This window comes from Rhodnius prolixus, unplaced genomic scaffold (assembly GCF_049639745.1).
Source record: "Rhodnius prolixus isolate KJV_2025 unplaced genomic scaffold, Rpr scaffold_6, whole genome shotgun sequence".
Classification (NCBI taxonomy): domain Eukaryota; kingdom Metazoa; phylum Arthropoda; class Insecta; order Hemiptera; family Reduviidae; genus Rhodnius; species Rhodnius prolixus.
The window spans coordinates 22,467,978-22,483,868 of NW_027411634.1; the positions used below are offsets into that span (position 1 = coordinate 22,467,978).

Here is a 15,891-nt window from a genome sequence, read left to right on the forward strand (position 1 = left end):
CTTCTTTTATCCCTTTTATTAGATTTTTTCTATCTAATTTCATTTCAGTTTTCTAATATCAATGCTGCGCTTCATAAGTCTAATTAATATTATATTTTAGTTATATTTTTTGAAATTAAAAGGAAAATTCGAAGATGATGAATTTGAAACTGGAAATTTCTTAATAATTAAATTTTGATCAATCAAGTTTGAAACAAATCTCCAAATTGCATTTAGTAACAGTGCGAGTGTTCTCTAGAAGTTTTTTATTTTAAATATTTATATTTTTTTCCCTTGTAGACTTAAGTTTAAGATGCTTCTAAATTTTATTTACAGAATTCTTCAAAATTCAAAGAATTCTTTGATGTTTTATTCTGTTTTAAATAACAACTTTATTTAAAGTTGTTCTTTATTTTTGTTAAAAATAATTTTGTTTCTTAAGTTGGTAAACTGATATTTTCTAGATCATATTAAACCTCCATTTCTCTTTAAATGGTAAATGCAGGTCTTTATTTTTTGTTTGTTTCATTTTGCTGTTAACCCATTAACTGCCAAATTTTTGTTTTTTGAGAAATTTTACTATTTTTTCAAAAAATATAGTTTTTTAATAACTCCAGTATTAAATAAATAGTTTTTAAACATTTCATTTTATTAAAAAAATGAATTTCTTTGAAAAGTCCCATTTGGGGATTATGGCAACTACAGGTTCAAAAAATCATTTTTTAAAAAACATTTGATCTTTGTAAAAACTAACTATATTCATCAACAGAGATCATTTTATTATTGAAAGAATGAACCTAAGGGTTTAAAATATTAAGTTTAAAAAAAATTAATAAGAATTGTCAAATTTTTGAAAATAGGAGTGCCATTTTTCCGTACATTCTACATGTATCCCTACAATGCATTTCCTAAGTTTTCCACATCTTCATCCTCGTACCAATATATCTGCTCTTGCGGAAGAGAAAGGTATCCAGTAAGCAGGAGGAATAGAGTAAACTTACGAAGGCAATCTATAGAAAACTGGATTTTATGACTATTATTTTGGCAGCGTCAGATACACACTCACTTTCACGATATTCAGCATTGTCTTCTGATATCAGGGTTTCGAGCATCCTTACAGGTGATTTTCCTCGAAGAACCTTTTCTTTTTTCCTCTCTTTTTAAAGTTACCTTATTACCTTCAAAGAGTTTGAAGAAATCACTTCATTTTCTTCCAAGATGACCTTACAGGCTATTTTTTTTTTTTTTTTTGGTGACATTTTTTAGCTTTTTTAGGCGGGCAAGGTAATTCTTCATTGATACCTTCTTTAGGAAGATTGTTATGAATTTCGATACGTCCTGGTAGGTTCTTTGGGACTGTAGATTCTAAGACATTCTCATCACTCTCCTCGTCATCAGTCAGAGCAGCTACTTTATCTGGTGGTAACTACATGACGTGCATAACATCACTGCCCTCAATTCCATCATCAAATTATTCTAGAAAATAGGGATCATTTTCTATTGATTCTAAGTTCACCCAAAGTGAATTGTTTCGAACCCATAGCTGGAGAAACAAAAAAACTGATTTCACAAAAAAATGTACCTCCATCAGCCATAAGCCCCAAATGGGGATCACTAAATATAAGGTCAATACTCGAAACTAAAGGCTTCATTTGGGAAGAAAACTATATGTTTCAAAAGTTAAAGATATATGGCACATATTAAATGCAGAATAAGTTTTTAACTCCAATTCGTTGATAATTTTTTTAAATAGTGAACTCGGTCATAATTATTCTTACCGCTCACCTTGCGTGTTGACAACTTCAAAACATTATTGTTTAGTTAAAAAAACTCTAGTTATTCCAAACTCACTTAAAATGTTTACACACTGTTTTATTAAAGATATAGAAGGGTACAGTATCAAAACTTCCAATTCTGCCGACAGAAAAACCTAAATAAAGCCATGATCCCCAAATGGGGCCTATGGCAGGTAATAGGTTAATTCCAGAGTACTTGTGCCAATTAGACAAGACATACTGCTACAATGCTAGTTCTTAAAACAATGCTACATTGCTCAACTGAAAATATAATATTATACAATATGTGACCATAATTATACTAGTAGGTACACTCAAACACAAATACGAGTATACTCGTATAAGTATAATATAACCAGTGTAACCAAAAAAATGAAAATAAAACAACCTATAGCAAATGAAAACTAGAGTAAAATGCCACCAAGCATGCTAATCTACGAGGGTCGTTTGAAAAGTCCGTGCAAAAATAAAAACTACTTAATTTTTTGGGGTAAACCTTTTTTATTTTTCAACATAGTCTCCTTTTAGGCTTATACACTTCGTCCAACGCTGCTCTAGTTTGTTGATCCCTTCCGAATAATAGCATTTGTCCAAGTCTGAAAAATAGCCATTCGTTTCTGCAATCACCTCCTCGTTTGAATAAAATCTTTTTCCCGCCAGCCATTTCTTCATATTGGGGAACAAATAGTAGTCCGAGGGAGCCAAGTATGGAGAATAGGGGGGATGTGAAACGAGTTGGAACCCTATTTCCATTAATTTTGCGACCACATCTGCTGAGGTATGAGCTGGTGCGTTGTCGTGATGGAAAAGGACTTTTTTGTGGGCCAATCGTGGGCGTTTTTCTTGCAGCTCGGTTTTCAAACGGTCCAATAACGATGAATAATATGCACCTGTAATAGTTTTACCCTTTTCCAGATAGTCGATGAGGATTATTCCTTGCGAATCCCAAAAGACAGTCGCCATAATCTTTCCGGCCGAAGGAACGGTCTTCCCTTTTTTGGCGCAGATTCCCCCTTGGTAACCCATTGTTTAGATTGTTCTTTGGTCTCAGGAGTGTAGTGATGTATCCATGTTTCATCCATAGTGACGAAACGACGCTTAAAGTCCTGCGGATTCTTCTGGAACAGCTGCAAACCGTCCTTGCAACACTTCACACGATTTCGTTTTTGGTCAAGCGTGAGCAATCGCGGCACCCATCTTGCGGATAGCTTTGTCATGTCCAAATGTTGATGCAAAATATTATGTACCCGTTCATTCGAGATGCCCACAGCACTAGCAATCTCACGCACCTTCACTCTTCTGTCATCCATCACCATATGATGGATTTTATCAATTATTTCTAGAGTAGTAACCTCAACAGGGCGTCCAGAACGTTCAGCGTCACTTGTGCCCAAATGGCCACTCCGAAAATTTTGAAACCACTTATAAACTGTTCTAATCGAAGGTGCAGAGTCACCATAATGTTTATCAAGCTTCTCTTTAGTCTCCTGAGGCGTTTTGCCTTTCATAAAGTAGTGTTTAATCAACACACGAAATTCTTTTTCGTCCATTTTTTGAAAATCACTCGACTTCCTCGATTCAAACGAATGCCAAACACAAAGAAATAGACCGATCTGGCTGAAACTTGGTGTGTGTTCTTCCAAGAGATGCTACTTACTAAACATAACCTCGATACGCGCCAGTGGTGCTATCTCTCTGACTTTGCACGGACTTTTCAAACGACCCTCGTACAAGAATCCAATGTTAATATTTTGTTAGTATTATTATTTTTTACTCAAAAATCCCGACCTTACGATTATCATTAATATAGTCCATTTTTAAAAATATTATACTTCAATAAGTTTTTAATAAATCATAGTTAAATAAGTATAAAATAGTTAATAATTGGTAATTAAAAAAATAATCATCCCTTTATAAACAAATCTAGAGATTGCCAAATCTCAAAAAAAAAAACTTGCGCTTTTTAGCTTAGAAAGCTTACAAGGAAGAAAAAGAGCTTTGAACTCTGTGCGAAATGAAATCATGCTCGTACTGAGGGTCTGAATCTCTATCTAAGGTAAAAACGGCATTGCACAAGGGTTGAGAGCTTCTATTTGTGTGCGTAATTCCCAATCTCTAATGCGGAGACCAAACATGTACCAACCACTTAACATTTGGCTGACTCCCACCATCCCCCTCCGTATAAAATACTTAGCAATTCTATTGGTAAGATAAAGGAAACATCCCACCAAATAATATTCTTATTGTATTTTATTAAAATTTCGAGTTTTTATAGTTAATGGCAATTTTATATTTTTCACAATGAGTATACACGTCGAACGCACCCGTAACAGAGATTTGGTTTGACGTGTATACACATGTTATGACATGTATACACGTCAAACGCGCTTAACTGGTTAATGTGAACGATGTAGAACTTGATAAGTTTCAATAATCGAATATAATTCTTTTAGATTTTAACGCTAGCACCATCATCAATCGTAAATAGGAAGTTTCAATAATTTGAAATTTAGACAATCTTTATGACTTTATGACTCTTTACGATTATACTATATTCACCCGCATTATTCTATTTCCTGATTGGAATCTTTCATCAAACGGTAGAAATTTTCACAGTTGCAAAATATACTCTTAGAAAGGTAAAAATGCAAAAGATTTTTTGTGAGTTTACACAGCTTCTGGAGCTACTTTTTATAAGCTATCAACAAATTTCACATGTTCAAATATTTTTTAATGTTTGAATTGATTTATTAAGAATTAAAGTAGGAAATTTAATGCTTAATTTAATGCCCTTGAATTCTGAAAGTGCTTTTGTTAAGACGTAAGGTCAGGATTTTTCAAATAGAAAAAAAACAGAAATAATCTTAACTTGGAAAGAAATAGGAATAATAATCTAATATACGATCAAAATAATAAAAACATTATAATTGTTTACCTTTTTCATTTCCTCATAAGAATTAATTAGAATGTAAGGTTCAGATTCCAATTTTTTATATTCAATCACGTGCTCCCAGAATGGACTGTAGACAACTGTAACAGGAAAAATAATATTCCAGAATACAAGAAACAATATTTATGTAAACAATGCTGTTAGGTAAAATATTAAGCGGCCTTAAATACGATGTATTGTATTATAATTATGTTCACTGTAGTTAAGAATATTTTGTTTAATGTTATTCATTTTTCTGTTTTTGTTTGTAATGAAACTATTTCACCTTTCTTTTGTTGGTTATATATTTATTACAGTGACTCCCATTAATATTGGGACAGTACATACAGAAGTTCAAAATTGACGAAAATTAAAAGTGGCACCCATTTATTCAAACTTTTATCAATTCATTTCATTTTATAATTACTATTAATTAAATAAAAACTATTTAAATAAGTAAATAAAAATGTTTTGGTAGATTAAAAAAAATATATATAATAATAAGAGCAAATTCTACCTCTCATAAATATTGGGACACTATTATAATTTATAGTTTGTCCAAGGTTTTGCCCGAATATTTATACAATTTGTAAATATTTACCTTAAGCATATACCTATTCAATATGAAATTAATAATTAAATTAGGTTATATAAATCAAGCCAGGTGTAACATGTCGCGCAAAAATACAAATACAACGATTGAACAAAGAAAAATTGTAATTTCTTTGCACAAAGACAATAAAAAGTGTTAGAGAGACGGAAAAACTGATCGGACCTAAAACATCTACTGCGTGGAACATCATTCAGCGTTACCAAAAAGAAAAAAGAATTGTTTCAACCCCACAAAAAGGCCGTCCTCGACTGCTCTCTGAGAGAGAGCAGCGTTATATATTAAAAGAATTAAAAAAGATCACCGACTTAGTGCTCCAAAACTTCTATGTGAAATTTTTGACATGTTCAGAGAGCAAAAAAGGAGCAGAAACAGTTCGGAGAGTGCTAAGAAAACTCGACTATCATGGTAGAGTAGCCTGGAAGAATCCTTTTGTCAGTAAGATAAATCGTGCTAAGAGAGTGAAATTTGCCGAAAAATATTTTAATGAAAATAGTGAATTTTGGAATGATATACTCTAGCGATGAATCAAAATTTAATGTTTTTTAGCCAGATGGAAGGGATATGGTCTGGAGGAAAGCGAATGCTGAACTCGAAAAGAAGAATTTACAGCCAACTTTAAAGGGTTTTAAAGCTGCACCACCGGGTGGAGGTGGGTCAGTTATGGTTTGGGGCTGGATGTCCGCATCAGGATTTGGAGAATTAATGTTTGTTGATGGAGTGATGGACAAAATGGTTTATAGTAATATATTAAAATATAATTTGAAAAAAGTGCCCAAACATTTGGTATTTTAGGGTCTTTTAAATTCTACCAAGACAACGACCCCAAACCTACGGCTTGGGTGATACGTCAGTGACTGTTTTACAATTGCCCAAAAGTTTTCCAAACCTCTCCGCAGTCACCAGATCTTAATCCCATTGAACATTTATGGCAATATTTAGCCAGTGCTTTAAGTAAACGAGTAATATCTAACAAAAATGAATTAAAACGATGTTTCCTGGAAGAATGGGGAAAAAACACTACCTGAATTAACCAAAAACTTGTTTCACCCATGCCTGATCGTTTGAGGGCTATTGTAAATCAAAAAGCAATTATTAAATTATTACCAACCAATTATTAAATAGTAGGAGATTTTAAATACTGAACATTTAAACTCTAGCACTTCTGGTGTCCCAATATTTTTGAGAGCCTTATTTTACACTTTTTCAAAAAGTGCTACCGAACAGTTTGGAATTTCATTGAGTTATACTTATATATAATTTCCACAGATGTTGCTAATGTAATTTAAAAAAAAAAAAATCCCAAACTTTTGTATGTTGTTTTCATTTTCCTTTTAAATCATTTTGTAATAGGTGCCCCAATATTAATGGGAGTCACTGTATATTAAATAAATAAACATGTAATTTTGTAAACATTTAAGTAAAGACACTTTACTATTATTATTTATTTATTTATTTATTTATTTTTTATAATTTAAGGCGCGTCAACATCTAAGGTTATTGGCGCCCGGAGCTTTTTTTCAGTGCACTGCCGGCCTCCGGACAGTGTTCTCTCGTTAAAGACAACACTATCCATCACCGGACAGTGAGCTGTAAGAAGCTCCTAGGAAGAGAAAATCTAAGGGTCAGCAGCTGGATTCGAACCCGGGACCTCCGCGTGGGAGTCCAGTATGCTAACCTCATAGCTAATCCCTTCCCTTTATTATTATTATTAAACAATACTGTGTAATGAATTTTTAATGCAAACGATCTAGATTTGTTGCTTATGAGTAATTGACTTCATCACAAAGTAAATAATCAGGATATCAATTACTAGGCGTTACTTTCTAATTTGAAAAAGCTAATGGAAAAATTAGTCGAATATTTACTTTCATTTAATGCTAAAAGTGGCATTTAATTTAATACCCTAGGTGGGCTAATTTTGGAATGACTTTTTTTTTCAAGTGTTTTGTTTTCTCTTAGGTTTTTTGACGTGAATACGTCTTTAAATTTGAATCCAATGGAAGCAATCCAAAAAACCTAATGATAACAAAATCGGGGGATACAGTTTGGCATTATAGTTTCGAATCTATCGTCTACATCCAAAATTAAATTAGACCACTGGATAGCTAAAGGATCAAAGAATCATTACGATAAGCGAGGACTGTGATGAATCGCGCGCGGTGGAGGGGGAAGCGTCGCCATTTTGAGATCATTTTGCTGTCTATCGAGATTTGCAATTAGTATAACTTTTGACTCGGGGAAGCCACGATGTTCGGTTAAGTTTTAATCGTTAGCTGTCGTCTCAATCTATCGATTGTGTATAAAACATTAGTCTAAAATAGTGAAAGTTAATATAATAAGGTGTTAGAATAAAAAAATATCAAAAATATATAATGTCGGCCTATACGCGTCGAAAAGCCAAAACCAAATACAGAGATCGTATACGGTTGGAAAGGGCTTCTCAAAAACCATCGAATGGTAAAAGTCGCAAAGCCGGTGGAGTCGCCATACATCGCAAAATCAATAGCTTCACTGATTGTAATAGAGTTAACATTGACATTTCGGAAATTTATTTGGAAATGAAAGACGCAAAAGCTGGTGATGTGTGTCTAGTAAACGAAAAAGGCCAATGGCATCTTCAAATTCGTACTCGGGTGTGTGTATATCCATCCGGGCACAGCGTTAGCAGAAATTAAACTCTTTATATTACGATCGTTGTTAAAATATTCCAAAAACATCTCGAAAATTATACCCGATTAAGAGCCTGATCTTACTACACCAATTATGATAGTTGGAGACTTTAATGTTGATGTCTCACAAAACCGCTCATTGCTCGACTTCATGCTCAGCGAGTTCAATTTGTCTTATATTGAAACTTCTCCAACAACGTTAGGTAATACCTATATTGATTTAACGTTTACCAGAAATCTCGATGTATCTTGTATGCCATTTGTGTCGTACTTTTCGTATCAGAGACCTATAATTAATAAAGTTATATTGTTACACAGTAATTATTTGTTTCCTTGATTTCATCCTAAATACAGAAATAAAAATATTTTTATATAAAAAATATAACCCGTTACGTAAACGTATTCACGTATAGCACTCGGCCGTGTCCATGACACAGCCACAGTTTAATTTTTTATGAAAAGAAATTGTACATTCCATTTATAAAGCAAACGGGACGTTGTCACCAAGCTATCTCTAGTTATTAATGCTAATAAATTGTGTGTTGAAGCTAAATAAATAAATAAGTGGCAGGTATTTAATTATTATTCGAAAAAGGATAAAAAAAACAACAAAAAGCAAGTATGCTCCGTTGAAATTTTTAGTATAGCATCCATAAAAGTATTTATTTTTGGTTTTATGATGGTGACCACTGGTACAACCAGGTTGGATCATCAATAAAGGATGATACATACCAATGATTTCATCTATTACAGCCCACAGTTTTTCTTCTGTCCGTTACGGTTGTCATAGTAAACGGAAAAAGTAATTAAACTTTAAAAGTGGCATTCAAATTTCTCTAGATATATCTCCAGTATTTAATTTCAGAAATTGAATGAAAATACAAAAATTTGTCAATTAAAAGTAAACAAGCACGCTGTGATGGAATCACTTATCTCTTCTCTCTCTCTCTCGTGATAATCGACTTTTACCGCCCTTCACACTGTTATCCCCTCATCACGAAACTGACCAATTTCATGTTATTACTGCAATCCATCTCTCTAGAGATCTCTCCTTACCTTATATTTCTTCCATGTCCTTCGTTGACATATTTTCCCTTTCACTTTAGCATCAAAAATATTTTTTCCTGTATCATTCTACATTTGTTTTTATCTTATAACCAAGCCCCAAATCTCATCCATCTTACATAACATGGTCTAGCCCAGTACTTTCCTCAAATAAAATCGCATCTCCATTTTGCTTAAATTTGGCTTTTTATTTTCATTGTTAAGTGTTAAATTGATAATTCAAGATAAATTGCTCGCTAATTATTTTTTTAAATTTTCCTGATTTTTAAATATTAATTTATAAGAATTTCCTGATAAAACAAACAGAATTAATTTGGCTAGCGTGAACCACCCAATTAAAGTTCGTTACAAGAGGCAAGGCTTGGTCGTTATTAGTGATACTAATTAATATTATCGGGTTGGCCAATAAGTTCGTTCGGTTTTTATTTTGGTACAGATTCATTCGGATTTTCTTTTTTTATTCTCGGCGCAAGCGCAGAACTCGACTGTTCATTTGAAAGATTATGTTAAGCGTAACCTTTCTATGGATTTCGGTTTAACAAACATTACTATTGTGGCTGCTGCGTAGCTGTAAAGATGGAAGAAAATAAAGTGCATTTTCGTCATATTTTGCTCTATTATTTTAAAAAGGGCAAACGAGCTGCATAGGCTCATAAAAAGATATGTTGTATTTATGGTGATAATACCCTAACAGAACGCGTGTGCCAAAAGTGGTTTGCCAAATTCCGTTTTGGAGATTTTGACATTAATGATGCGCCCCGCTCCGGTCGCCCGACTGAGATTAATTCAGATGATGTCAAGAGCGTAATCGATAAAGATCCATGCGAATCGGTGAGAGAGATAGCAACAGCACTTAACATATCCTATACAAGCGCCGAAAATCATTTGCGCCGTCTGGGATACGTTTCTCGGCTCAATGTTTGGTACTGCATGAATTAACCGAGGCCAACTTAGCCACTCGCATATCCATGCGGAAACGTAAAAAAAATACCCATTTTTAAAGCGGATGGTAACGGGAAATGAATAATGGATCGTCTACGATAATGTAGTGCGCAAAAGATCATGGAAGCACTGCAGTGAGCCGCCGCAAACAAGCTCGAAGGCGGAATTGCATCCGAAGAAGATTATGCTCTCCGTATGGTGGGATTATAAAGGTATCATCTATTACGAGCTGTGACCGTCAGGCAAAACAATTGATTCAACTGCATACTGCTTGCAGTTAACCAAATTGGACCATGCAATCCGCAGAAAACGTCCAAAATTGGCAAATCGCAAAGGTATCGTCTCCCACCACGACAACGCCAGACCGCATACGTCATTGACCACTCGGAATAAACTGCTGGGATGTTTTTTCTCATCCTCCGTATTCACCGAACCTGGCACCTTCTGATTATCATTTATTCTGATAGTTGCAGAACTCCATGAACGGAAAAACTTTCGATAAAAAACATTTTGATTGGTTTTTCGACGATAAGCCACAGACGTTCTACGAACGTGGTATAATGAAGTTGGTGGAAAGATGGCAAGAAGTCATCAGTAAGAATGGTCAATATATAATTGATTAAAATTTATTCTGTGTATCAAAAAAATTGATATTTATTCCACCCTCAAAAACCGAACGAACTTATTTGCCAACCCTATAATAATATAAAAATCAAGGCGCCACGGTAGCCGTGTGGTTAAAGGCGTGGTCCGTGAAGCTACTATGTATTTGTGGTAGTGGGTTCGATTCCCGGTCTAGGGGCCTTGGATTTTATTTAAAATTTTAAATAATTTTATTTAAGCCCGCCTATAAAGTTTACCTTACTTTACTACAATAATGAATTCAGCTTACGCTTATCTTCAAGGAACGCTTGCATAAACAACGGAAATACACCAGTATATCCGTTCCACAATCTGTGATGATGATAATAAGATACAGCAGCGTCCTTTACATTTCTTGTGACATAAATTATCTGAAAATAAAAACAAAAACATATATTAAAACTTATCTAAAACCAAAAAAAAATGTAAATAATTTTGAGGTTAAATTGTAAAGTGCATAAAACAAAGAATTTTGAATGCTAGAAAATACTGGAATTTATTACAATGTGTTCCTTGAAGAAATACTTATTGTTTATCTTCTAAAAGCTCAAAACTAATTTACATGTTACGAGGGTCGTTTGAAAAGTCCGTGCAAAAATAAAAACTACTTAATTTTTTGGGGTAAACCTTTTTTATTTTTCAACATAGTCTCCTTTTAGGCTTATACACTTCGTCCAACGCTGCTCTAGTTTGTTGATCCCTTCCGAATAATAGGATTTGTCCAAGTCTGAAAAATAGCCATTCGTTTCTGCAATCACCTCCTCGTTTGAATAAAATCTTTTTCCCGCCAGCCATTTCTTCATATTGGGGAACAAATAGTAGTCCGAGGGAGCCACGTCTGGAGAATAGGGGGGATGTGAAACGAATTGGAACACTATTTCCATTAATTTTGCGACCACAACTGCTGAGGTGTGAGCTGGTGCGTTGTCGTGATGGAAAAGGACTTTTTTGTGGGCCAATCGTGGGCGTTTTTCTTGCAGCTCGGTTTTCAAACGGTCCAATAACGATGAATAATATGCACCTGTAATAGTTTTACCCTTTTCCAGATAGTCGATGAGGATTATTCCTTGCGAATTCCAAAAGACAGTCGCCATAATCTTTCCGGCCGAAGGAACGGTCTTCGCCTTTTTTGGCGTAGATTCCCCCTTGGTAACCCATTGTTTAGATTGTTCTTTGGTCTCAGGAGTGTAGTGATGTATCCATGTTTCATCCACAGTGACAAAACGACGCTTAAAGTCCTGCGGATTCTTCTGGAACAGCTGCAAACCGTCCTTGCAACACTTCACACGATTTCGTTTTTGGTCAAGCGTGAGCAATCGCGGCACCCATCTTGCGGATAGCTTTGTCATGTCCAAATGTTGATGCAAAATATTATGTACCCGTTCATTCGAGATGCCCACAGCACTAGCAATCTCACGCATCTTCACTCTTCTGTCATCCATCACCATATCATGGATTTTATCAATGATTTCTGGAGTAGTAACCTCAACAGGGCGTCCAGAACGTTCAGCGTCACTTGTGCCCATATGGCCACTCCGAAAATTTTGAAACCACTTATAAACTGTTCTAATGGAAGGTGCAGAGTCACCATAATGTTTATCAAGCTTCTCTTTAGTCTCCTGAGGCGTTTTGCCTTTCATAAAGTAGTGTTTAATCAACACACGAAATTCTTTTTCGTCCATTTTTTGAAAATCACTCGACTTCCTCGATTCAAACGAATGCCAAACACAAAGAAATAGACCGATCTGGCTGAAACTTGGTGTGTGTTCTTCCAAGAGATGCTACTAACTAAACATAACCTCGATACGCGCCAGTGGTGCTATCTCTCTGACTTTGCACGGACTTTTCAAACGATCCTCGTAAATGGTCAGCATTTTCTTAGCAGTTTAAAAAAAAACAAATATAATTTCTGTGTTTATTTTAACAGTAAAAAACTTAGTATTTACGCATTTTCACGAAGACTATTTCATTTTTTCGAAACACAAAACAGCTTATTTCTATTGAAAAACGAAATCGTAAATTTTTATTTGATCGCAATAATTTCCTTAACTAATTTAAAAAAAATAAAAATTATAATGAATTAATTAGATTACAATTAAAGTTGATTGTGTTTTGAACTTAAGAAACCGTGGTAACAACGAAACTTGAGCTGTGAGGTAATTTCCCTTCCCCAACTTACGTTCAGACATCGATTAGATACCGCGGGCGGAAGTGCTTGGCAAATATTATACCTTTCATAATAATTTACATATTCATTAACACGAGTTTTATAGCCAAGGTCGTGAAATCTGAACGCGTGATAGATAACCTTATAATAATTACGTATTAAAATCAACTGTCACCAAATTAAGCGAATCTATTGCTTTTAATTAAAGTCTTCATAATAAGTTGCATTCAGTATAAATAAAGACAAATACAAGTAAAACAAAAAAATAGTGCTCAATTCGAAACTACCCAGCGGTAGCACTCTCTATAGGAGAAGGATGACGTTTAGGTCTTCAGACTGTAAGGAAATCGCGGGGCCGTTGGCGATTCAGTCGGCGAGGAGTATTAGGGATGTCAGAGGAGGCGAGGGACAGTACAAGAGGATTAGAGCTAGTCAGGAGAGCAGTATGGAACTTTTGGTATTTTGTCTTGGCGAGTTGGTCTATGAAGGGAATGTTGAGGTCGTTGAGGAAGTGTGAGGTTAGTCACCGTAGAAAGAAGCGTCAGCTATCTGTTGGAGGAGTTTTGACTGAAATGTCTTGTTCAGTCCTTATGTTTGTAGGTTTGGCTGAACCCTACAGCTCTAGTCCGTAAGTCCACTTAGGTTTGAGGATAGTGTTGTATATTAAGCGTTTGAATTCTAAGAGCAATTTGGAGCGTCGTCCAAGGCAGTCTGTAAAGCAGTTTCGCACGTTTTGTCATTGCTTGTCTTTTAAGTCTAGTGTGTGGGTTCCACGTGATTCGTTTGTCTATGTAGAGCCCAAGGTAGCGCACCCAGATCTGTACAAGGAAGAAGATTTGTTGTTGAAGAAGCTGACATTGTAGTTGGCATTTCTGTGGGTTCATTTTAATCCTCCACTTCTTTGCCCAGGATTCTATTTTATGCAAGGTGTGTCTGTAACTTGTATGAAGCTGATGTAGGATGTGTACTTGTGGCTAGTATGGCTGTGTCGTCTGCATTTAAGGAATTTTCATTGTATTCGTTCGATTTGGGCTAAGTAATTACTGTTGTAAATATGATTAGATCACTGCTGGATAATATAGTTGATTTTGTCCTCGTAACACGCATTTTCATTGTAAACCTGACCTATTTCATACTTTCGTAGAAGATGTAATTAGACTTTATCTTAAAATTAGGCTATAAACAGTTTATAATAAGGACTAAGGTCTATGTTAATTTGCAATTTATTAGAAGCAAACGCCAACAAAAATAAATAATAAATCTATTTCCGATACAGAAACCTGCCTGGACTTACGGAATGGAATTTTGGGGCTCAGCCAAAGCTTCCAATATCTATAGAATCCAATCCTTCCAGTCTAAAACACTCCGTCGAATCGCAGATGCTCTTTAATTTGCCTCAAACTCTATCTTGCACCGAGATTTCCTTGTTCCATATGTTTCGGAAACTGTTATGATCCCTGTTACGTTAATTTCCACGCTTCAATTACCTCTCATCCTAATCCTCAAGTATCCCAACTTACTTCATTGCCTAGGAAATACTCTAAGACGGTTGAAGCGCAGGTGGCCACGCGATCTTCTCAATGAAGCCAGAGCCAGTGCATAATAGTGAACTGTTCTTCTTTGGGAGTTCCACCAATGGGTGAATTCTACCCTCATGTAACTCATATTTGTACTATGCATTATGTTGTATCAGCTTCACTTATTGCAGAAATATACTGCAGTTGTGAAAATAAAATAAAGTAAAACAATTAAATAAAAAAAAAAAGGTAAACATTTAAGATACCTGGATCTAGTCCTCTCTCTAAAGTTAAAATACGACTAAAACAAAACTCTGTATTAAAAGTAGTCCTATACTTACTTTTGGTTTGACTGTCCATATTTGATCAGGAAGGAGGCTCACAGGTAAATGAGATTTAATAAACCTGGGAGAAGGCAAATCGTCGGCGTAACTTATTGTGTCGGCATTGAATACCCATTCATCGTCGTCACCGCCAGATTTCTGACTTTCAGATATAATGCCTACAGCTCTGTAACAACAATAGATAATATCATAAATCTGATAATAATAATTGAATTCACGTATGGACACGGCATGTTTCTAACCAAGGTATCATAATTTGGTGTAATATCCGGACAAAGTAAATGATAAAGAATATTCACTATCTTTATCGTCTCCTATCGACTGTAATCGACTAACAATAGCTTTTACAATCGATTGGCAATACCTGATACGAGGTGTGGCTATTAAATAACGAGACTGATGCTGCTACAGCTGTGCAGCGTAAGCCTTCTCTTTTGATTGCAGCGTCCCACTTGTTTGTAAAGAAATCTGTCTGATAGGAACCGTCGTTTGTGTAAGAGGTGTTAGTTTCGTTTTGCCGAAAACATGATACTACACATGTAGTAGAGCAACGAATTGTTGTGAAATTTCACATAAAACTTGATAAAACCGCTACTGAAACTTATCTTTTATTAAAAGAAGTTTATGGTGATGAATTTTAATCACGTGCGCGAGTTTTTGAATGTCCAAGATAGGTCGCCCTTCCACATCCAAAACTGATGAAAATATCGATTATAATTAATCAACATTACTACCGTGAGGTGCTTGCTCAACTCAGTAAAAGAGTTAGGAAAAAAACGGACCCGATTTGTGGAAGAACAATTCATGGGTTCTCCATCAAGACAACGCGCCCGGCTCACACTGCTTTGTCTGTCAAGACGACGTTTCTAGCCAAGTACAACATCCCAGTTTCGAGGCCTTCCGCCTTATTCGCCTGACCTGGCCCCCCATGTGACTTTTATCTGTTCCCCTAAAGTTAAATCTGCATTAAAAGGAACACGAGATTTCAGTCCGTTGAAGCTGTGAAAGAAAAAGCGGCAAGCGTCATGCAGGAGCTCAAAGAAAAAAGACTTCCAGCCCGGTTTCGAACAATGGTAAATTCGCATGGAGCGTTGTAGGGATAGGGGAGGGGTGTATATTGAAGGTGATAATAACTAAATATGTATAAATTTAAAATAAAATGTTTTACAGCAATAGTCTCCGTTATTTAATAGCCACACCTCGTATATGACCAATAAGCTATAAACAA

At 35.2% G+C, this 15,891-nt stretch overlaps 2 protein-coding genes across 3 annotated transcripts in view; one reads left to right on the forward strand and one right to left on the reverse strand.

Annotated features, from left to right (window-relative positions):
- Positions 1-15,891, forward strand: part of LOC141461079 (cholecystokinin receptor type A-like) — a 428,938-nt gene that overhangs the window by 211,013 nt on the left and 202,034 nt on the right. The gene's annotated exons all lie outside the window — the stretch shown is intronic.
- The window catches only part of LOC141461080 (luciferin sulfotransferase-like), a 62,426-nt gene that overhangs the window by 6,882 nt on the left and 39,653 nt on the right, over positions 1-15,891 (reverse strand). For both annotated transcript variants that reach the window (XM_074141760.1, XM_074141759.1), the window contains exons 4-6: positions 14,661-14,829; positions 10,886-11,006; positions 4,711-4,805 (exon numbers count right to left, since the gene is read on the reverse strand). In XM_074141760.1, coding sequence (XP_073997861.1) covers positions 4,711-4,805; positions 10,886-11,006; positions 14,661-14,829 — 385 coding nt within the window. The remainder of the gene's footprint in view (positions 1-4,710; positions 4,806-10,885; positions 11,007-14,660; positions 14,830-15,891) is intronic.